The 23,560-nt window shown below is 36.3% G+C and overlaps 1 protein-coding gene across 12 annotated transcripts in view; it reads right to left on the bottom strand.

Annotated features, from left to right (window-relative positions):
• Positions 1 to 726: 726 nt before the first annotated feature.
• Positions 727 to 23,560, bottom strand: part of VEZT (vezatin, adherens junctions transmembrane protein) — an 86,499-nt gene continuing 63,665 nt past the window's right edge. For 5 of the 12 annotated variants that reach the window (XM_029205148.1, XM_029205143.1, XM_029205139.1 and 2 more), the window contains 3 exons: positions 21,156 to 21,256; positions 19,313 to 19,520; positions 12,507 to 15,705 (listed from right to left, as the gene is read on the bottom strand). In XM_029205148.1, coding sequence (XP_029060981.1) covers positions 15,191 to 15,705; positions 19,313 to 19,520; positions 21,156 to 21,256 — 824 coding nt within the window. In that variant the 3' untranslated portion in view covers positions 12,507 to 15,190. Of the gene's footprint in view, positions 772 to 12,506; positions 15,706 to 15,903; positions 16,806 to 16,950; positions 17,035 to 19,312; positions 19,521 to 21,155; positions 21,257 to 23,560 lie in introns of those variants that run through there. The other 7 variants (XM_029205146.1, XM_029205147.1, XM_029205151.1 and 4 more) reach the window with 5 other exon arrangements.

The following is a 23,560-nucleotide window of genomic DNA, read 5'->3' as shown; positions in this document are numbered from 1 at the left end:
ACCCCATGTTCTGTTTACTGAACTGCAGATGAAATCCCCAAACAAACTTCTGCAATGCACTCACAGCTCAGTTAAATGAATTCTCATGTCTACAACCCAAACAAAGTGAACAAAAAGGTCCATTGATCTAGTCAATGGTAATATTTTAAGCACTTGCTTTTTACAGCAACAGCTGAGGATGAGTTAAGTTGGTGAACATCACAAGCATGAGGAATGCAGTGGGCTCAGGAAGCAGACCTGAAGACAGTCACCACTAAAAATCAGGAAAAAACTTTCCGATAGAATACAACAGCAGTGGGACTTCCCTGGCGGTCCCGTGGTTAAGACTTCACCTTCCAATGCAGGGGGTGCAGGTTTGCTCCCTGGTCAGGGAGCTAAGATCCCACATGCCTCATGGCCAAAAAACCAAAACATAAAACAGAAGCAATATTGTAACAAGTTCAATAAAGACTTTAAAAATGGTCCACATCAAAAGGAAAAAAGAATGCAACAGCAGCCCAATTGTCATAAGCATTTCACATGTATTAATCTTATTACCATTACAAACCTGTAAGCCAATTATCTGTGAAATAAGAATACCGCACTTCACAAGACCTGGCATGCAGGCAGAACTACTGAACGCTAGAACCTTAGAACAAGGAGTTAGAGTAGAACGATTTATTATGGCAATGATAATTAATGACTTACCATCATGCTTACTCTTCACTTAAACTTGTCGTTGACCTTGTAAAGTAGGAATGATTGTCCTCTACGAGTGAGGGAACTGGAACTCTGGAAGTGAGCACAGGCATCACATGGTAGGAGACCAGGGACTTGAACCTAGTTGTTCTGACTCCAAATCGAGTCAGATTTGTACCTCAGCAAACCCCCATAGGTTCAATCTCGTTTCGGAACACCATAAGTGCTGAAACAGCAGGAAACCTGGCCCTGGACCCAAAAAGGGCCTAACAGTTTTTTTCCATCCAGTATAATTTGGCATCTGTCACTCCACTGTCTTACCTTGTTGGTATCAAGTCGAAGTTTGTGTGATCTTATTTGACATCTCTGCATCATTTTGCACTGTTGATCATGCTCTTCTTGAGACTATCTACTCCTGTGGCTTCCATGTCACATGATCTATTTCTATCCCTCTGACCCAGGTATTTTGTACTAAGCTTAGCCTGAATACTAGCTAATATTTATTGAGTGCTTCTTACGTGGCAAGTATTGTCCCAATCTCTTTACATGTATTCACATGTATTAATTTATTTAATCCTCATAATAATCCTATGAACCAGGTGTTATTATTGACTTTCTTGAAAAGAGAAGGAAACTTAACAACAAAAGAAAAAATAGGATTTTTCCTACATCAAAATTAAAGATGTCTGTGTGTCAAAGGACACTATCAAGAGAGTGAAAACACTACTCACGGAAGGGGAAAACTATTTGCAAAGTATATATCCGATAAAGGATTAATACCCAGACTATATAAAGAACTCCTAAAACTCAACAAGAAAATAAACAAATAGCCCAATTGAAAAATGGGCAGGGACTTCCCTGGTGGCGCAGAGCTTAAGAATCCACCTGCCAATGCAGGGGACACGGGTTTGAGCCCTGGTCCGGGAAGATCCCACATGCTGCGGAGCAACTAAACCCGTGCGCCACAGCTACTGAGCCTCTGCTCTAGAGCCCTGGAGCCACAACTACTGAGCCCACTTGCCTAGAGCCCGTGCTCCACAACAAGAGAAGCCACTGCAATGAGAAGACCGCGCACCACAACAAACAGTAGCCCCTGCTCGCCACAACAAAAGAAAGCCTGCGCACAGCAACAAAGACCCAACACAGCCAAAAATAAATAATAAATTAATTTTAAAAAAAAATGGGCAAAGGACTTGAGCAGACATTTCTCCAAAGAAGATATACAAATGGGCTTATCTTTCTTGATCTTTTAGCAGCATTTGACATGTTAACCACTGCCTCTGTTATAAAATACTTTCTTCATTCAGCCTCAGGACACCACTCCTATGTCCCTGACTGCTTTAAGTCTTCTTTGCAGTTTCCTTTTTTCTTTTTTTAAATATTTAGCTCTTTACATTCTGATTATTTTATGTGTATATATACATTCTTTTTTTTGGGGGGGGGCTGCGTTGGTCTTCGTTGCTGTGCGGGGGCTACTCTTTGCTGCGGTGCACGGGCTTCTCCTTGCAGTAGCTTCTTTTGTTGCGGAGCATGGGCTCTAGGCCTGTGGGATCGGTAGTTGTGGTTCACGGGCTCTAGAGCGCAGGCTCAGTAGCTGTGGGGCACGGGCTTAGTTGCTCTGCGGCATGTGGGACCCTCCCGGACCAGGGCTCAAACCCGTGTCCCCTGAATTGGCAGGCGGATTCTTAACCACTGCATCACCAGGGAAGTCCTGCAGTTTCCTTTGTGTCTTGATTTCCAACTTCAGATGCCCCAAGGATCTCAGTGCTCTGACTCCATCCTCTGACCTATGTTCACACTTTAACCACCACCCTAAATGCTGACATCTCCCGGTCTGCTCCTAAACTTAGACTCATATATCTAATTGCCTGTTCAGCATTTCCACCTAAAGATTAATAAGTATTTCATATTTAGCCTATCCAAAACCAGCTCAATTTCTACCCAAACCTCACTTGGCTGCCCCATCTCAATAAATGACAACTCTGTTCTTCCAGTTGCTCAGGCCAAACACCTTAGAATCCTCTAGACCTCCCCTTTCTTATACTGCACATTCATTATATCAGCAAGTCCTGTTGGCTCTACCTTCAACATATATCCAGAATTTGATCACCCATCACTACCTTCACCACCACCACCCGTCATCCCTCACACAGATCACTGCAATAGCCAACAGGTCTCCCTTCTCCCCATCCCTGTCAGACGTCCACATGGAAGAATGCTTTTTAAACTTAGTAACTCTAAAAATCTTAAGTCATGTCACTCCACTGCTTAAAAACCTCCAGTTGCTTCCTAACTCAAAGTAAAAGCCTTATTCATTCCATAGGCCCTCCTTGACTGGCCAGCCCCTTTCTCACGGGGCTTCAGCCACACTTGTCTCTTTGCTTCTGTTCCTGCCTCAAGGCCCTCTCACTTACTGCTTTTGTAATACTCTTCTACTTGTGGGGCTGGTTCCCTCACTCCCTCATACCTGACTGCCCTATATAAAAAGCACTCTGCATCCTCCATATCCCTTACTTGGCTTCATTTTCTGTACAGCTGACCCACCCAATATATTAAGTTGTCTGACTCTCCTCTCTAGTGTTCAATGAGGGCAGAAGCTTTGTTTTGTTCACCGCTGTCTTCAGCACTAAGACCAGTGCCTGGCATGCAGCACACACTCAAACTAAAAGGCCATTATAGCTTTGGCTAGTTTAAAAAAGAAAAAAAAAAAAAAGAGAGATTGGGAGGGTGTGCAACTTACAGGGTTTTAATTAATATATATTATGTGATAGATGAAAATTATTCAAAGCATGGGGCCCATGGGGAAAATAGCATCGGGGTCCTTAGTTGACAAAATGCTGAGAACCTCTGGATTATTTATTCCAGGTTTTGAAGGTAACTGAAACTCAATTTCAACATGATTTCAGTAAGAAAACATTTTGAATTTTGGTACTGTGTCAGGTCATATCCTGGCTTCAGGACATATACAAACTTAAGGGTTTTTTTTCTAGCCTAACATTTTTCTGTATTTTGACCAACTTATTTCTGCAAGAACAGAAGATTGCAGTCTTGTCTCCTTTTCTCTAGCCTCCAGCTTTCACCTAAGAGGTGATGGCTTATATGAATGAATATAAGCCCAAAATAACAACAACCTGTACATTTGCAACTTATCAGTTTCTTAAATTACACTTTTTTCCCATATTATACAAGTGTTTCACATTTATCCTGGTGAAAAAGCTGGCTAAAAGTCACCCTTATGTTACTGTTCAAGAGATTATCACTGTTAAATTCTTCAGGTCTTATAAAATATTCACATATATAATATACTGTACATAGTAATTTGGCTATCAGGCGAGGTAAGTAGCTTCATGGCTAATAGCTTCATGGGTGCTAAAGAATAAAGTGTTTTAGATCACGGAACCACACCAAACTCCATTTCGGCCAGCATTGGCTATAGATAGTCCTAGATATGAAACGAGAGATTCTTTTGTTGCTGAAATGAAGAAAAACAAGAAAATTCTCTTCCCAGAGAAAACCTTGCAATAGGACATCCCTTCATGATTTAAAGATTATGTTATCTAAGGGGAAAGAAAGAATATGTTATCAGAGAGAACAACTGTTCCTTTTGAATTCTTAGACTCCCCTGTTAAATACTTGTATTGGATTGCTTTAAAAAATAAGGTATACTTAGTCCTTAGCAGGTTCTGTTCTGTGCTGGACCAGCTACATTGTTTTAAAACTATTTACTATCTCCCTCCCCTGCCACTTCTTCTTAACCTTTCTAATCTCTAAAAGTTGATTAATTTCAAGATGCTCACCTGCGCATAAATATAAGCTCTCTTGTACCCTGGAACAAAATGTCAGATTTGGCTTTACATTTATTAAGAAACAGACAATCTTGAGAATTTACTACTAGAAGAGGATTTTAGAGGTCTAGTCCAATTCATAAATCACAAATGTTAGGTTTTTTTCTTACTCAGGAAACTGTGGCTCATTACAGTTAAGTGATTCGCCTGAGACTTAGAGAAGTAGTTTTGCCCATAAGCCAACTCTACTGACTTCCAAATTCAGGGCTCTGTACTTTATCTTACAGGTTAACTGTAAAATGAAAAGTATCCACAAGTAGCTTATCATAATGATGAACAGATGTGGTGTCTTTTTAGAATTGGTTGGGATACTGGGACTGCCACTCCATGTGTATGACTATCAGTGACAAAATTACTGAGCCTGTTTCTTTATCTTCAAACAACGTATTCAAGTTCCAGGATCATGTTTATTACCTAATATTACTTCGCATATAAAAATAAACATTTTCTCGTAGGGACACGCTTAAGATCTTACTTCAAACAAATAGGACTACTTTTCATATGGTCAGATTCTGAAAGTGTTTTGTTAATTTTTACAGATGCACATTCGGGGAAAATTACTATTTGCCAACTTTATTTTCCATGGTTATAGCACATCTGCTAAGGACCTTCAAAAGCAAATTGTGAAGACAACGAGGGATTATAATATGGGATATTTCCTACCCAGTGACTTCAGAATCCGGTAGAGTAACCATATACTATCTACCTTATCTCACAAATCCCAGACAAGGGCCAAATTTCAAGAACTGCCTTTATGAATATTTATTCCTTGCCTCAAATCTTTTCTGCAAAGAGGTAGCTTTTTAATTTAAAAGTTCAGTTTGAAGAAGGCCACTTTCTCTTTAACCAGCATTCCGTCTGCAGAGCTACTGTGGAATTACCACAAATGTTCCCAAGACTATAGCTAAGCTTAGGAAAGTTAAAAACAATCATTCATTCATTACATAGGACAAGTATGATCCATTGGACGTTAACTCCCTTCTTAGTTCAGTATGTCCTTTCTGTCAGGGAGGCCATATAAGTCAACAAATACAACAGGATTAGAATGTATCCAGTGGCTGACAGTCACTGAGAATGGTTAACATGGAGCTTTTAGACTTAATCTGCTGTTTTCACTCTGATAAAATATTTAATACAATGTGAGGCACCTGAATGACCAAACAAAACTTAAGGCTAATGAATCCAAGGCCTTCCTAGACAACTGCTGTCTTTTGTGGGTATATTAATAAATTCTCAAAAAATACAATAGAAAAATAGAGACAGAAGAAGGAAGAGAAAAAGAAATTTTATCTTTTGGCTAATTCATGCTGCAAACACCAGAGTAAAAAAAGTACAAAATATAAAGAAGTACAGATTTTATTGGAGACTTCTTAAGCTTAGAAGGAACAACAGTAATACAGATATGTACAAACCTACTGTTGGGTTTTGGTAAAATCTTTTAAAACAGTTGACAAAAATTCAATATAATTAAATACATAAAGTTATTAAAGAAATTACTGTGTTAAAAAAAGTTATACTCTCAAGTCTTCAATTAAGGTTGGAAATGTACAGTTTTACTATATAAGTAGTCAAAAGGTAAAAATTAAAACATATCTGAAAGAATATTTTTAAATTATATTTAAAAAATACAGCTTAACACTCCAAAAGTATCTAAAGTGAAGGCAGACTTTAGAAACTTACTATCTAAATATTCCTAAACTCTGTTGGACAGTACACAAATTCCTGTTTTCAGTGTTCATATGTAACAATGTTAAAAGCGAGTACAAAGGCCCTCCCCTAACTGAGAATACTTATTCTACATAAACCTAAGGTGGCCTCTGTCAAGAAATACAGTTAACTATGCTCACAGATTAGTGCACTCATACAAGAATGCCGATGACAGAACTTTCTCATGTTTGGGTAAATACAAAATGTCATAAATTCTGGCAGAAGCTGAATATAAGGCTCACTTATTTAATTCTATATAGTTCATTAGAGAAAAAATGAATGAGAAGACTTGAGGCATAAATTAAGAGTGAATTTACAAGATAATAAAAAGCATTTAAATCATTTAGCTTTAAAAAGAATCAAAATCCAAAATCATTAGATCCAAAGTCTACTGTTTTACTAAAATATATGTATATATATATATAGTAACATGTACAGTGTTTCGATTTATGCAAACAGGAAAACATTGTGCAAAAAGAAAAACACTGAGAAGCTTAAACATAATAAGATTTAAAAGGCAAAAATAATAGAATCTGTGGGATGAAGCATCTACATAATACATGTAGTAGAGAACTAATCCCAGGGTTGAGTTCTTCAGAATGAGCTACAACAGGCCCACAGTCCTATTTTAAAGGATTCCTCATTGACCCAATTTTTCTGGTGTGACAAGGCTTGGAGGAACAGCACAGTTTCAGCTCCTGTCATGTGTAGAGTCCCTGATTAGTCTGCAATTATTTCTAACATGGTCTAAACCTACTGAAATGCCAGTATTACCAAAAGTATACATTTTCATTGTGTATAATAAATAACCTTTGGATTTGGGGGGTCTTTTCAATGCCTTTTCAGAAATCTTGTCCTCCAAATTAAACATGTTATGTGACTACAGCGATGACACAGTTACGATGTTAGACTATTTGATTAATCAACTAGGTCAGAATATTTTTAAAATCCAGAGCAGCAGGGAATGAAAAAAAAGGAAACCTGCTAAAAACCTTACAAAATACTTTTGTAAAATGTGAAGTATCAACCATTTCCACTCTATCATCCTAGATTTTCATCAACCACAGCAGATTCTAAAATGTAGCCTACAACGAGTCTAACAAGGGACAGTGTGTCTACAAATAATGCTAAGGTTCTTCCCAGATCTGAACCTCAAAAAGCAAGCTGGGGCTTCCCTGGTGGCGCAGTGGTTGAGAGTCCACCTGCCGATGCAGGGGACACAGGTTCGTACCCCGGTCTGGGAAGATCCCACATGCCGCGGAGTGGCTGGGCCCGTGAGCCATGGCCGCTGAGCCTGCACGTCCGGAGCCTGTGCTCCGCAACGGGAGAGGCCACAACAGTGAGAGGCCCGCGTACCACAAAAAAAAAAAAAAAAAAAAAAAAAAGCAAGCTGAAGGCCATGTGGTAGATTCAGTAACAGATTAAAAGTAAAAGGCATTAGATTCCAGAAACAAGAGTTTAAATCGCTTATCAGTGCAGCCAGAAAGCAAACACTAATACCTTTTAGAAACGATGAAAAATTAGTTAAATGAGACTGATAATAATATTGTTGAGTAGAAAGCCTTTGAGCAAAACAAAAACCATTAATTTGGGGGAGAATTTGTTTTGGTGGCTAAGTCGTTTAACCTAAAAATAGAGACCTGATAATTAAGAACAATTCTTCTCACTGGCAGTTAATAATAACCATATTACATACCACATTCCCATTGTGATAAATTACTATAATGTCAAAGTCTGGTAAGACTTTATCTTGTCCATTGTCATCCCTTTATTTTAGAAGGATTAACCAACCAATTCTTGCTAACGTGTAGGCACACATACAAAAAAAAGTGAACGCAGGATGTCTCGTCAGCCTCAGGTTATCTTCCGTCTTCATACTCTTGACGTTCCAGGAATGATGCGCGAGTTTAGGTTGGTTCTAGGATAGGCCCAGGGGCCTGGTTTGATCTGGGATCCCTGGGACCATACCTAGAACAAACCCAAACAAAACCAAACTCCTTGGGAGTGCTTTCAGCTCAGGCAGACTTCTGGGCTTTTCACTCATATGGACCTCCAGGGCTGTACCAGAACCATAAGCCAGTCTTTAAGGGATGGGAATAACATATCTGGAGCTTTCTGTACATTGCCAGATGCTAGTACTGTGCCTGAGTGAGCATTATTTAAGTCATGGTATGAATAGAAGGTACAGGTTGGTGAAATAAAAGTGCAGAAAATACTTTGATTTAAAAATGGAGCTAATGCAGATTGACTTGGGAGGGGAAAAAGTATATGTAACTTCTCAGGAAATATTATGAAAGAATAAACTTGTAAAAGACATGTTTTAGTTTTTAAAAATATGTTCAATGATAAAATAATCTGTAGGTAGCCAACCTTTAAGAAATGCTACAAAGTGAAAAATGTTAAGTCCAAAATAGTAAAATTATCCCTTAGCTTGAGAAACTCTTAAAATATGAGAGGAAAAATATATTTGTACAACAATATCTCAGAGAATATACTCACTTTTTAAAATAGTGTATTCCGAAGCATACACAACTTAAATACTGTCCTACTGCAGTAACATGTTTGATATATGCCAAATGAAATTCAGTAAATAGGGATAAGGCAAACTAATTTAATTGCTAACAGGTTAAAATATATTAAAATTTACAGCATTTAAAACACTATCATATGTATTTTAATTTATCACACATTTTAGGATATCCATAAAATCAACTCCTTATTCACGCTAAACTTTTATATGTGTGAATTCTGGAATCAATTCATCCTTCTTTTTGGTTTACAGCAATTACACTAAGTAGAATCATTTTCCTCTCACAACTATACTCAAAGAGAATTTTTCTCCTGTACCACCAAGCCAAGTTTGGCCTCATAGCTATTTTGTAATAGCAGCCTCAACTCAAGAAACTGGTTTGGATCATCTATTTTTTGATGAATACTATATCATAATTCCCTTCTAGTAGCATGAATAACTGAAAGCTGACTTTGAGGCATGGCCATAAAATAAGTAGATTGATTCTCTAACTACTCTGTAATTAGATGGAAGGATGAATCAACATATGGTTACTAAAACACAATCAGCCTGTTGGTAAAACCATGTTGTTCAATGCTAATCCCAGACAAATATCCCTTTCTAGACATTTGTATTTTGCTTGCAATCATTATAACATGCAAATTTAATGTTTATTTTTCACGAGAAAAATCATCATGCTTGATTAATTAACACATTAAATTATCATTTAAACATGCAAAATATAGAATGACAGTGGGAATTTAGTCATTCAAGTATCTGTCAATATCATTAGATCTAACACAGTAACATTTGGCCAGCTTTTAATACACATTTAATTGAATGAAAATAAAGATATTGTCTTAAGAACCTGCATAATCAAAGAATAAATTCTTTGTGTATAACTGTCTACAGTCTAAAAACCTTATTACTTCTCAGTTCTCTATGGTATCAATAATGAAAAGTTTCCTTATTTTCCAGGGCTCAACCTACTTCATGTTTTGGAAATGAAGATACAGGTCTCTAAAAACAAAACCAACATAACAAAAACAACCCAGCCAAAGAAATTCTTAGCAGCATGTGGCATCCAACTCAAATAGAAAGTACTATAGAAAATGCTAACTTGAGTGGACTGGTTTTAATTGGAGCCGAAAAATTAGAGTGAAATACATAGAAGGTAAAGTATGGAAACAAAATGGTTCCTTTTGTACACTAACAGCTCTCCTATTTTGAGAACAGGAATCTAATCTAGTACACTTATTTTAAAGATAGCAATGAAATAGGTAGTAACAGATGTCACAAAATCCACACACTTAAGTATAATCCAGTTTTTCAGGTCTTCACTGAGTCAGTTTACTCTTACTTTGTATTTATACATTCTGCTAGCTGTATTAGTCACCTGGTTTCCAAAACTGAAGCAGACTAGAAGAAGCATTATGAAGGTGGAGAAAGTCTATTGCTACAGGCACACTGCAGTGAGCACTAATATGAATTAGAGGAATCAGAACTATTAGAAAACAAAGAAAACAAAAAAGGCACAGCAGAATGGAGTTATTTAGTAAAGGGGCATATAGCTCTCAGTGCCTAATTAGTCTATTACAGTAAAACTATTGTTAGTAACAATCATTTTGACATCTAATTTATTTCATATATTGTTTGAGAAGACAGCAATACATAGTAAGTTTTAAAAACACTTCCATCAGGGCCTTCCCTGGCGGTCCAGTGGTTAAGACTCTGCACTTCCACTGCAGGGGGTACGGGTTTGATCCCTGGTCAGGGAACTAAGATCCTTCAGAAATTATTTCAAAATGTTTAAATGCTTAAAGAGGTTTAAGCTCCATAGAAAACTGGGATATCTAGAATGACTCATTCCCCAAATATTCAGTTAGGCAGTTCTTACTAAATTAGCCAGGCATGTTTAGTCTAAAACCAATTAGTTCTAGAACATAAATCTTGGTGAACACAGTTGAAGTCCATTTATAGTGCTCTAAGTTTTAACTCTGCATACTATACTAGAACATTTAACAAGAACAGAATATTTAACGTTTCCCTAAAATATACACAATGATTTATATAAAGATGATAGTCAAATTTTCTTTTATAGCTGAATTCATTAATGTAAAGTCCTAGAAACATCACCATATAAAAACTGAATTAATACTTTAAATGTATGGCAATCACATATTCAAACAGGTATTTTTAGCAAATTCTTAGTAAAGAACTAAGAGGCAAACAAAAGTATGCTAAGCAGACAAACAGATACCACAAAGTCCATGCACTTTACTGACAGAAAAGCCCCTTAAGCTTTGTTCAGTCTACTTACTCTTATTTTAGACACAATTCTAGCAAGCTTGGCAATCTGGTTTCTCAGTCCACAGCAGATTAGAAGCAGCAAATTAGGGCCTAGTGCGGAAGGCAGGCACACAAAACAGCAGCAAAAAGTGACAGTTGATTAAAGGGAAGATAGAGAAACCGTGAAAAACAGACATAACTCAAAAAGCATAGCAATACAAGGTCATGTAGTAAAGGGGCATTATATATCTCAGTAGCCCCTAAGTGAATTTCTGTTTATCATCCCATGATAGGAAGTAATGTTCTTAAAGATGACAAAGAAAACACGGACAAGTATAAAGTATATTTTAGAATATTTCTTATAAAACTGTTTAAAAAAAATTAACGATTAAACTGATTTGCTTCAGTTAACTGAAAAATTAACTTATGCAAGTTAGTCACCTGTCAATGATGACAAAAATGAATTGTTACTGTACTTAGGATATTTTCCCCCCATATTTTCTCTTCTAAAATATTTGTAGCTTCATTTTGTAATTTTGTGTGATTTGCATAGATATGTCTTATAACTAGAATTGGAAGAATAAATCAACCTCTGTGTTTTCTCTGGTTATCATTCACGGCATATCCACTTTAGTTCAAATAATGAGTTAAACCACAGCATTATGGTATTTAGTTCTTGTTTTGTTTGGATACAGAAACAATATACTATGATTAAACCAAACCCGTTGAACTTTTCTTCCCACATGATTTCTAATAATTTATCAAAATATTTTATATTACTGATGATGTGTAAGTAAAAGTCAGTCACCAGAGTGAAATGACCTCTAGGGTTTACTTTTGATGAACACTCCGTTGACTTATAATTTTGTGAAACGTATCAGAATTTGATTCTTTCTATACTTTAACATTAAAAGCTTTACTGTTTTTATTATGTGAATCAGAATATTACTATTTATTTTTCAAGAAAATTGAGTTTAAAATTTTTTAACCTATTTTACTAACATATTTACTAAGTAGTTACTAATATAACCAGATCTTGTTTTCCAGCCTCAAAAGTTTTATTTCCTTTTTAACTATTGCTGAGAAGTCAGAAGTTGCAAACATCATTTAGCAATTCAGAGAATTTGGGTTTTGCTGGAAAAACTCCCCATGATATTATTACATCAGCTGCACTCAAAGCTTTTAAATGATGGTTCTGGAACTTAGACCTAGATCTATCCTTCTGTATTAAACCCTTAAACCCATATTCTTAAATTTCCTTAGTAATTTGCCTTAAATGTGTTTCTCCTGACTTGCTTGTCTTCAACTTCAGAAATCAAACTTGAGTCAATGCATCAGTTCCTAATGAAATATATTCACAAGTTGTTAAGTACAATTAATTTTAATGAGGTCTTAACTTATGAAGTCAGATAAAAACAGACAACTTGTGAAAATAAGCAGCAGACTGCAAATCAAAGACCAGCAAGAATCTCGCCCTAGATAGGCCAGATATGTAGACTTTTACTGAAAGCTGGGGGAAAAAAAGGCGGGGGGGGGGCGGGATTTAAGATATGATAACTGTCACCAGATCATTTACTGCCATGACTTTCCTAACAGTAAGCAAAGGGCAAAAATCTTGTCTTCAGGAGTGATCTAAATGCCTCTTTTCATATATTCTTACCTTAAGTATCTAAATGCCTCTTTTCATATATTCTTACCTTAAGTACTAGTTTTAAAATAAACAGTGGAAACGTTCATATTAAAAGCTGTTAAGATATTACTCCTTACAAGAATTATTCTGTCAAAATACCACTGTTAAATTTGGAAAGCACAATTACAAATTTTCCCCACAAAATATTTTCCCCAGAGGGCTTCTTTTGGACATAGGGTGGCAGCTATTAAAACCAGTCACAAGCCTGATAAGAAAAAGTGAAATATTATTTGCAAAGTAACAAGAATATCTAGTTATATTACATGGACTTATTTATTTCCTAAGGTATTCACGGCAAGAAGAATAAAAGTCCTAGACAGAAGTTCTTAGATTTTACCGAGTATAAACATCAGCTAGGTCTCATTTCAAAATGACCAACTAAGAATAATTGGGAGTATGGCCCCATATCTGTATTAAAAAAATAAGACCTACAATTTATTCTAATGCAGGTGGCCCCATGAAAAAAACAGAAAAACAACGACTTTTAGACTATTATAAGAGAAAATTAGGAATTTTCACAGGGAAGATAATATTTTATCTCGGAAATATTCTAAAAGATGACAAATTTTGAAAACTACATAAAAAGAACATTCAATTAAAATTCCAAGATCCTTATTTCATGGTTTCAGTAAGTAGAATTTTCATGGAACTAAGTAACAACCAGTGAATAAAACATCAGACTGGAAGGTTAGGAATTTCTGATTAAAATTAGTCTTTCAATATTAAAAAGTATCACCTTAGAAAGCATTAAATAAAACTGATATAATACTATGAAGATATTTTCCCCAAGCTGGTATAATAAAAATCATATATAATAAAAGAATTAAAAATTATTAAACTCTAATTCTTCTTATATAAGGTTACAGATTAAGAGAAAGATTACCAAGTTTTTCCATAATTCTTCTAAATTCAAGGAAAAAAGGAGTCTGGCAAACTAAGCAATTTAAAATGAAAATAAACTTTAAGCATTGTTATGTAAGAATATAATAGTCAGTTACAACACAAGATTTTTTCTTGAAATTTAGCTAACTATCTAAGTGGTAAACTAGGCCCACCCTAAGATATTGCTCCTAAGAGCTTAATTATGGGTTAAGTCCTAGAATATTTTGCAACAGGCAGAATCACTTATAGTACAAAGGATCACTACTATTCATATAAAACATAACCAAGTTTTTCCTTGGGATAAAAAATAAATTTCCTTAGATTATTGAAAAAAAATCCCCTTTGGTATATGAAAATTTACTCACTTGAAGTGCTAAGTTACAGGAATTCAAAAGTGTTTTTTAACTCCAAATGCATACTAGATTCACAACTTCCTTTCTAGGACAGCAGCATAAATTGAGTTTTTCCTACATTTTCCTCAAATAATGTCTATAAACTATGTCACTGCATAGGAGCTATAGGTATTAAAAAACAATATACTCATGGAAATATCACTCTTTGAAACTGTAATCACAACACAAAACAGATGAGATTGGACGATTTGGAAAGCAACCCCTTTTAAGAGGTAGTTTGTAAATAAAGTATTAAGGAGACAAGGATGCTTTCCAGGAAGCCGACAGGATGTTTCCAGAATCTTATTAAGGTGGAGAGGTGTACAGCTTCAGGCTAGAAATCAGCAGCATGGTGACCTGCTTGTGTTAATGGCACCCATTATCTCTAGGCAAACTGATAAAAGGAACGTTTTTTGCAAAGTTGAGGATGAGGCCTCAGACTATAGGGATCCCACTTTGATATCATCTCTTTTCTTTGCAACAAGAACAGAAAAAGATAAACACACAAAACTGAAAGGGTAATTCTTAAAAAGGAACAATGTGTTTTTTTAAAAGATCATTTAGAAATCTTAAAATTAACCACTGAATACACATACGAACAAGGAAACATAAGACACGTTATAAGCCAAGTAATTCTGAAACTACATTTTAGTTCCAAACCCCAGTACACATCAATTGCATGAATTCAATTTTTTTTTTATTCAGAACGTGTATCTTTGTTTTAAGACTGGTATAAACAAAAATAAAATACAAACAACTTGTTACTGACATGATAGCTGCAGTCATTAACTGCAAGAATACAGTAAAAAGGAGCCATACTAAATGTTAATATTCTTGCAACAGAATTACCCCAGTCATTTTATGGTAGTAAATTCTGGCAAGAAATGATAAATTCATTTGTTATTAAAGATACTTAAAGAATTTCCAAGATCAATCAGTTGTGCTGAAAATAAAATAGCAGTTTATTCAAAAGAGCCCTTACCTTTCTCTTATTTTCCTAAAAGATCTGCCATTTACAGGTAAACTACTATTTTCAGATTAGCTGTTCAAACCAGGGTCCTTCCTGTAAATTCACATCTTAGCTTTAAATATAGTAAACTTACACTCATTTTCCCTTTCCAGTGGAATATCTAGTCTTGAAGTTAAAACACTTTCACAAAAAAGAACAATTTAAAATCCTTAATGGAAATCTTGGTTCTTACTTTTCTTCTACCTCATTTTCATTTTCTTGCATTATTTGTTCTTCTTCCTCATCACCAAAAGTCTGTTCCTGCATGGTAGTAAAGGAGAGAGATCTAGCAGCCACTTCTGCAGCGAGGCCAGCAGTGAAGGTAAAATCCGGTGACAGCTGTAGCTGTGCCAGCCTCTGCTTGATGGAGGGCTGCAATGAGGCCCTGTGGGTTGGGTGGGCAGGGGCCAGGCCACCTGCATCAGCCTGCTGGGACTCATCTTCGCTCTCACATTGGTAATACATTCTTTCTTCAGCTCCTTGGAGGAAGACTTCATTTGCAGAATTGTCTTTATTTTTACCATCTAGAGGGTATTCACATAAATACTCAGTCCTATTACTTATTTCATTGTCGGTTGTAGAGGGTTTATTATTTTCCTCTTCAGTATCATTTTTACAAACTTTCCCCATATCTGAATCCACTGATGGTTCTGAATTACTTATGGGTTCCACTGGGTCTACAGGACACAAGGATTTCAACACAGCTTCAAAGGAAAAAAACAAAGAAAGAAAGAAAGAAAGAAAGAAAAGAAAGAAAGGAAGAAAGAAAGAAAATAACTAAAAACCCAGCAATGATTTAAACTTTAATTTAAACTCCCAGTAGTTTTTTCTTATAAAGAATAAATAAATAAAAGCTAAATAAAACTTGCCAGTAAATCAATGTATATTTATAAAACCAGAGAACTTTATGAGATAAAATGCCTAAGATATGAAATGAGATGGAGTTTTGATGAATATTTTACAACACCTCACATATCTCTTATTCAAAATATTAAAGCAGTGGTTCTCAAGGTGTGGCCCTTGAACCAATAGCATCAGTCAGCATCACCTAGGAATTTGGTAGAAATTAAATTCTTCGGCTCCATCCCACACCTACTGAACTGGAAACTGAGTGAGGACTGGCTATGTTTTACAAGCCCTCCACTGGATTCTGATGCACACTAAAGTTTGAGAACCACTGTACTAAAGAATAAGCAGCATGGTTTTCACTAGTAGTATGTCAGATCAAACACCTAAGAGTAATCCAGGTAATCATCCTATCATCAACACATATATATTTACAAGTTAAAACAGCATGGGAAAAAAAATGCAACATACAATTCAACTCACTTGCCAACCACCTAACAAGACCCTGATGAAAATAAAGGCAAAACTTGTATACATTTTGTAATGCCACAGAAAAATATAAAATTAAATAAAACCGGCATTCCAGATCAACTACTGTACAGCGTAATACATAAATATTATATCCATACGGCAGAAGTTGTCCTTTCAAGGAAAATGAAGTTTTATTTAGCCCCTCTTGATGTTAGTAGGCAGTGGGTTGCTTGCTAGGCAGTCTCTCCTCCCATTATGAGGGGTTAGTACAATACAATATGTTATGAAGCATGACGGAAGAAAGAAAAAGCACGTCTTGAAGATCTGGCGTTTATTTAAAAAATAATTTTGTAAAACATGTCCATTTCCAAGAAACAGGTCCCTAAGCTGCAGTAACTCCACTAGAGAAGCAGCAACAACAGAAAAAAATGGCCACAGCAGGTTCCAGTGTAGAATTTCCCTCTCTAATTCCATTCGGACTTTACCCCTGTAGGCAGAGACGAAAACAACTCTGGAAGATGTACTGAAATTTTTCATGGGCAAAGCATTTTAAGGTTTCAGCTTTTTATTTATTTTCACAAACTAAATTAGCATTATTGCCTTTTCAAATGTAAACTATGGAAAACACATACCTGAAAAAGAGATACATTTCTCTCATCATTATATCTTTACCCATACTGTCAAGAAGATAATTTTAAAGCCACATGAAGAAAATACTAAACAATAAAAAAGGATATAAGTTCACATACAATGTTATTTTCAGATTTCATGTACAGTGTTAGTCTATAAATCTGCTAATTCTTAAAGAATGCAACATATATTAGAAGTTGATTGATATTCCTGATTATTGTTAATTAAATGGGGGCAGGCAATCTGTATAATGCATCAACTGACTAGTGTGTTAACTGTGTTAGAATATAAACCTTCAGGAGTATGGGGATTTTTGTCTCTCGATCTATGTGCTAGGGATACAGCAGTAAACAGTATCTTAATATCTACTTGTTGAGTGAGTAATTTACTAAATGAATACTGTGGGGGATAATAAAGCCCCTATTTAAGACCAATTTAATTACAGAAACAAAAAAAAATTGAACGCATAGGAAACAACAGTGTCTAAAATATAATACTCTTAATCTCTGATTTATGTAGGCCATAAATATATGGACAAGCAAGTTTCAGGAACTCTGTTTTTACCGCTGCTTCTGGGAAGTTCTTCATCTACTACATGCTCTGCTGCTCAAGATGTCCTTTCATTTCACTAGAGTGCCCCCAGGTGTGAGGGTCCGTAGTGGTGGGAGAGGTGGTAGGACTGGAGCAGTAAGAGGGGGACTCATGGAGGAGAGACTGGTGGAGAGGACAGCATTCCTGGTAAAGGGATCACCATATATGTTTTTCATTAATAAAAACAGCAACCATCATCTAATTAGATAGATATAAGTAGAGGAAGATATCTATATTAGAAATAGTGGGGAATATAACTGGATGATGAACTCATGATGGAGAGGCTCGAAACCAGGAAAAGGAGTTTAGATTCAATACAATTAGAAAGGGGGAACCACCATAGGTTTTTAAGATAGAGAGCTATTATCAGTGTGCTGTTTGAGAAAAATCTAAGTAGCTTTCAAGGATAGATATAAGCTATCCTAAAAACTTAGAAGCTATCTTCTAAGAATAGCTTAGAAGAAAAAGGTATTGAAAATGCAAGTCAACTAAGAGGCTATCACAATATACGACCATAATCTTATGAGGACCTGGGCTACAAAGGGGGCCAATGGGAAGAAAGAAGGATAAAATCAAGAACTGGGGGTTTCCCTGGTGGCGCAGTGGCTAAGAATCTGCCTGCCAATGCAGGGGACATGGGTTCGAGCCCTGGTCTGGGAATATCCCACATGCCACGGAGCAGCTAAGCCTGTGTGCCACAACTACTGAGCCTGTGCTCTGCAGCCCGTGAGCCCCAACTACTGAAGTCCGTGCACCTAGAGCCCGTGCTCTGCAACAACAGAAGCCACTGCAATGAGAAGTCCGTGCACCGCAACGAAGAGTAGCCCCCGCTCACCGCGACTAGAGAAAGCCTGCACATGGCAACGAAGATCCAACACAGCCAAAAATGAATAAATTAAAAAAAAAAATCAAGAAGTGTACATCTGGACAAGGGAGGATGGTAGGGCTCCTAAGAGAAGAAAAGAGAACGAGGAGGAACCTTCCAGAGTATAGGTAACCTATATACTTCTAATGAAAAAGAGAAAAGGAAGAGAAGGCAGTTGAGTCTGAGGCTCCACATACTCTAAAATGGAAGGGAAGTCCCACTCTACCTTCTTAGAAATCCATAGGAATTAATTCCTGAATTACGAATTAGCTAGTTTGATATTGTCAAGTACTAAGCTTCCCTTCTTTCCCTCTCCTGCCTCCCACGAAGTTCGACTAAAGAAAAGAAGCGTGGTTAACATAAAGAAGTTTAAGGGTAATCTTAGGTATTACCAGTCATCCAACTTTGTCCGAATCCAAGTATGGAGACAGCGTGCACAGAAGCATCTCTGCTTCCCATCTACTAAAGTGCTCAGATCAATTAAGTAACCTAATGATATAGTTAAGGCCCTAGGTTTTAACTCATTTGTTTTAATAGTGAACATAGTTATTAATTTTGTGTTTTATTAAAGTAATTATAAAATAAACATAGGACAGAGTTTAGAATCTCAAATTCACTAAATTTGAAAACATCAATTTATTCACAACTCACTACCCATTTCAAAACAAATTTAGTAAAAAAAATCAAATAGCCGATGAAAAAGTCTAATTTCGTATTCCCAATCTGATTATATACCCACTCTTTTATTGATCAAATTAATTTTGTGTCTAGAAGAAAAAATACTATATTTACTGGTGGATCCCTAAAATTAAAACCATAAGAAGTCTATACCTAAAATAAGATTTATAGTTCAAGAAAAAAGAATCCCTTACATTGAAATAACGTTTTGCTCTGAAGTCAGTGCTTACCATGATCACTAAATAGAAGCTGCTTCCACTTCTGCCTTTCTGCCTCTGATGCTTTAAATCCCAGCACAGATTTTAGTTCTTGGAGTACCCTCTTGGATTCTTCATGCTCACGCTCCTGTCTCTCTCTGTCTTCTTGAGACAAGTAATAAAAGTCATCCTTTCTGAAATCACTGTCCATATCAATATCATCTACATAAGCTTCTAACTCCTGAAAATGAATAAAAGAAAAAGCACTGTACTTCGAGAGGACAATTTTCTAGTAGCGTTCATTTACTTGCACCTATTGATCTCCAAGATTAAAAAAAATGACTCCTGGCACAGGTCATTAAAGCACAGTTGGGCGAACAAAGCAAACATAGATAAATTGAAATCTTAAAAAAACTTACCTGATACGAAGAGGGTTGTGGATGAGAAGTTTAACAACTTCGATTGTTATTTTTCTACTCTGATACCATTCTATAGATCTAGTCAAGATTACAGCTTTAGCTTTGTCAAAACCAATCAAAATTAGCAGGGCTGGTGGTTTGGGGAGGTGGTCAGGTATGTTAGTCTTCTTTGGTAGACATTTGTGGTTCTTTCTGACTTCCCAGCAAGTTTGAACACTATTGCTAGGATTGGGGAACACCTCATCTTATGGTTCTCCTTATCTCTAAGGGAGAGGGTAGGATCCTTGCTTACTCAGCTTCCCTTGCAGTTATGGTTAAGGAAAATGAGTTGAGATCCTCTAATCGGGTGTACCTGGATCAGATCTGATTCAGAAGTTTGTTATAAAAGAAATAGGCATACTACCAAATGTAAAATAGATAGCTAGTGGGAAGCAGCCGCATAGCACAGGGAGATCAGCTCGGTGCTTTGTGACCACCTAGAGGGGTGGGACAGGGAGGGAGGGAGGGAGGGAGATGCAAGAGGGATGGAGGAGATATGGGGATATATGTATAGCTGATTCACTTTGGTATAACACATCATTGTAAAGCAATTATACTCCAATAAAGATGTTAAAAAAAAAAAAAAAAAGAAAGAAATAGGCATTTTGAGGAATCCATTCCGGCAAGGATGGTGGCAGATCAAGTTTCCAGAGGTAGAGGTTCTGAAGATAGTTTTCATTATTCAACATTGATGGAGCAGGTGGCAACATCTGCACCCAGTGACTTAGCAGTGATGTTGCCACTGGAACAGTTCTTTTGAGTGATTTTGGCTGTTTACCCCAGCCTGCTTCAAGCCTGATTATCTGGACCTCTGAAATATTCTGTCAGCTATGTAATGTTTTTAAACAAATTTCTTGTAGGTTAAACTAAGTAGGGTTGGTCTCCCTTTGCAATTAAGAATACTGAATAGGCAGTATGACCTAAGGAAAAGAAGCCTTCTTCAGAATGAGCAATCTGTTGTCAACAACTAACACAATCATTTAAAAAAGTATTTTATAAAGGGTATAACATACATACATGCAGCCAAATGCACAAATCTTAAATGTATAGGATTTTTACATGGGCACAGGTACTGGTAAACCACCACTCTGATCAAGATAAAAACATTTCCAGCATCCCAGAAGGTACCTTTGCTAATGCACTAACTTTTAATGCATTTCATCACTTTTGAGTATTTAAAAAATGGACAATTAGATATAAACAGGAAAATGTGTGGGTAGATTCAATGGATCCAAATTCAAGGCACTAAGAACTAATGATATGATATAAATTCAATACATTGTATTGTGATTCTGAAGTTCATTACAAATATAAATTCAACAACTTACGTGAACTTATCCATGGCACTTACAGAGAAAGGTAGGTAAGTTATGTATGTGAAACTCTTTAGGGGAAAAAAAAGCAATTTTCACCCTTACCTGCTCCTCAGGGATTGGATCCTTGTCTGCAATGTGTAGAGGAGGTTGCATCAAAGGTACCACAGTACAGTGTGGGTTTTCACATGCCATTTCAGGTTTGCCTTAAAAAAAACACAGAAATGAGTGAACATCTATTAAAGTTAACAAAAGTAATATCTATAGACTTACAATTTAAGTTAAACTCTTGGAGAAGAAAAACCTGTTTTTTCTCTCCCTTTTTCACCTTACCATAGTATCTGTCACACAGTAGGTACTCTAAATACTTGCTGAACAATCAACTTTGTTCATTGCACAGAAACAGGCTCAAGACAGACTCACTGTTCCCTACAAAAAACAAACTTTGATCTTGTACTTCGCTTAAACTATTTTTATTCTCAGGAGCAGTTAGGATTGGCAATGAGTTTCACAAGTAAATAGATTGAAAAGATCACCCAGGTGAGCTTAACTTTAATTATTTAAAATTGGTGTTTGGCATCTAATCTCGGGGTTACTTGGCCTCATGTCCAGCTCTCTATCTTTTATCATTATCTCTCTACTTTCAAGAAGCAGGGGTTAAGCCTCTAGGTTTTTACCTTTCAAGAGTAATGATAGATACATGGTTGGGAACAGAGCTGGGGGGACTCTCAGCTGGCATGGGCTGGTGTGGTCAAAGCAAGCTAGGCTGGGGTGGGAAGAACCTTCAGTAGGTGTGAATCAGCAGAAATGTGACTTAGCCCACAGCAGCAGGCGATTGGTTACATACAAAGGATTGAGTAAATAAGTAAATATATTGAAACTAATGACAGCCAAGCTTCTCATAATCACAAAAGGGAGGAACAAATATAGAGGGGGGAAGGCCAGAATAAACTATGTGGTATTAGAATTGAATTGGAGGTATTGGTATGAACTCATGGCTTACAACATATATGGATAGACAGATACAGAAATAGAGATGGAGTGTATACATGTATATACAGAGATATATTTCACAGCTCTGTACACTGAGAAGTGGTAAAAGAAGTAACATCCCAATGGCTCTGAGCATACCCAGCACCTAGATCTTGGTTTCTAAATGTCATTTTCCATTAAAAGGAATGAGGGCTTCTTGGAGACAAGGCTGACGTTATGGCTGGAGGCAGGGAAAGTATGAGACAAAGTAAAGAAGTGCTCAAAGAATGATGGTGACACGAATCACCTTGAATGGGCTCCCTCTGGTCAAACTTTGGACAACCTGGGCAACAATATAACATAAAAGTAACAAACTATGATCTATTGAATAAAATAAGAATCCATATATCCACGCTGATATAAATAAGTAAATAAGTGGAAAGGGGGGGCGATGCTTAACCTTAAAATAGAGTGTCAACTAGTTAAGTGTAAATGGAAAATGGAAGTAGAAAATTACCATGTGGCAACCATCACAGTAATACCCAATTCAAGCAAGAACTATCAATGGATGCTAAAACTAGTGGGTGAAAACATTTTAAGCTAATTTATTCTATTCACTCATAAAATTCACTCTTTTTTGTATATACAATTTTATGAGTTTAGACAAATTAGAGTCATGTAATCACCTCTACCACCACAATCATGATACAGAATAGTTCTATTACGTCAAAACATTTACTTATGCTGCCTCTTTATACCCTACTCCTCCCTCCATATCCAACTCCTAGTAACCATTGATATGTTTCCTGTTCCTATTAAATTTTATCATTTTCAGAATGTCATATAAATGGAATCATACAGTATGTAGTGATTTGAGTCTGTCCTCTTCTGATTAGCATAGTGCATCTTCCATCTTATTAATGTATCAGTAGTTCACTTCTTTTTTATTTCTGAGTAGTATTCCACCGTATGCGTGGATATAATGGCTTACCTATTCATCAGCTGAAGGAGCCTTGGGCTATTTCCTGATTTTGATGGCATACTACGGGTATGTAAAAGAATGTCTGTTTTTCAAAAATGTGAACAGAACTATTTAGGGGTAATGGGGTTTCATGTCCGTATCTTACTCTCAAATGGTTCAGAATAATACCACCAAAAGAATTTAAAGACAGATACACAGAGAGATAAAGCAAATGTGGTAGAATGTCAACAACTGGGGAATCTGGATGAACGGTACTTAGAATTATTATTCTCGTGATATTCCTATAATTTTGAAATAACTAAAAAAAAAAAAGATATGGCAAACCAAAAGCACCTGCTTCTTAAAAAAATTCAAACGAACAGTTTTATTTAAAGTTGTGTAGCCAAGGCTACTACGGGCATTTTAGTGAGAAAAGTTTGTGAATACTTGTATCTTATTTCATGTCATTATCACCTATGAGCAAAAGCCACATACACAGAGGCCATCATGAAATGGCTTATCATCTGCCCAATGATTTGGAGACAATTTTAACAATCATGTTTGAGTGACTAAGATT

The sequence above is a fragment of the Monodon monoceros genome, unplaced genomic scaffold, assembly GCF_005190385.1.
Source record: "Monodon monoceros isolate NGI ecotype Baffin Bay Population unplaced genomic scaffold, NGI_Narwhal_1 Super_Scaffold_6, whole genome shotgun sequence".
Classification (NCBI taxonomy): Eukaryota; Metazoa; Chordata; class Mammalia; order Artiodactyla; family Monodontidae; genus Monodon; species Monodon monoceros.
Note: the sequence above shows the minus strand (reverse complement) of the source record. Positions and strands in the feature narration are given on the sequence as shown.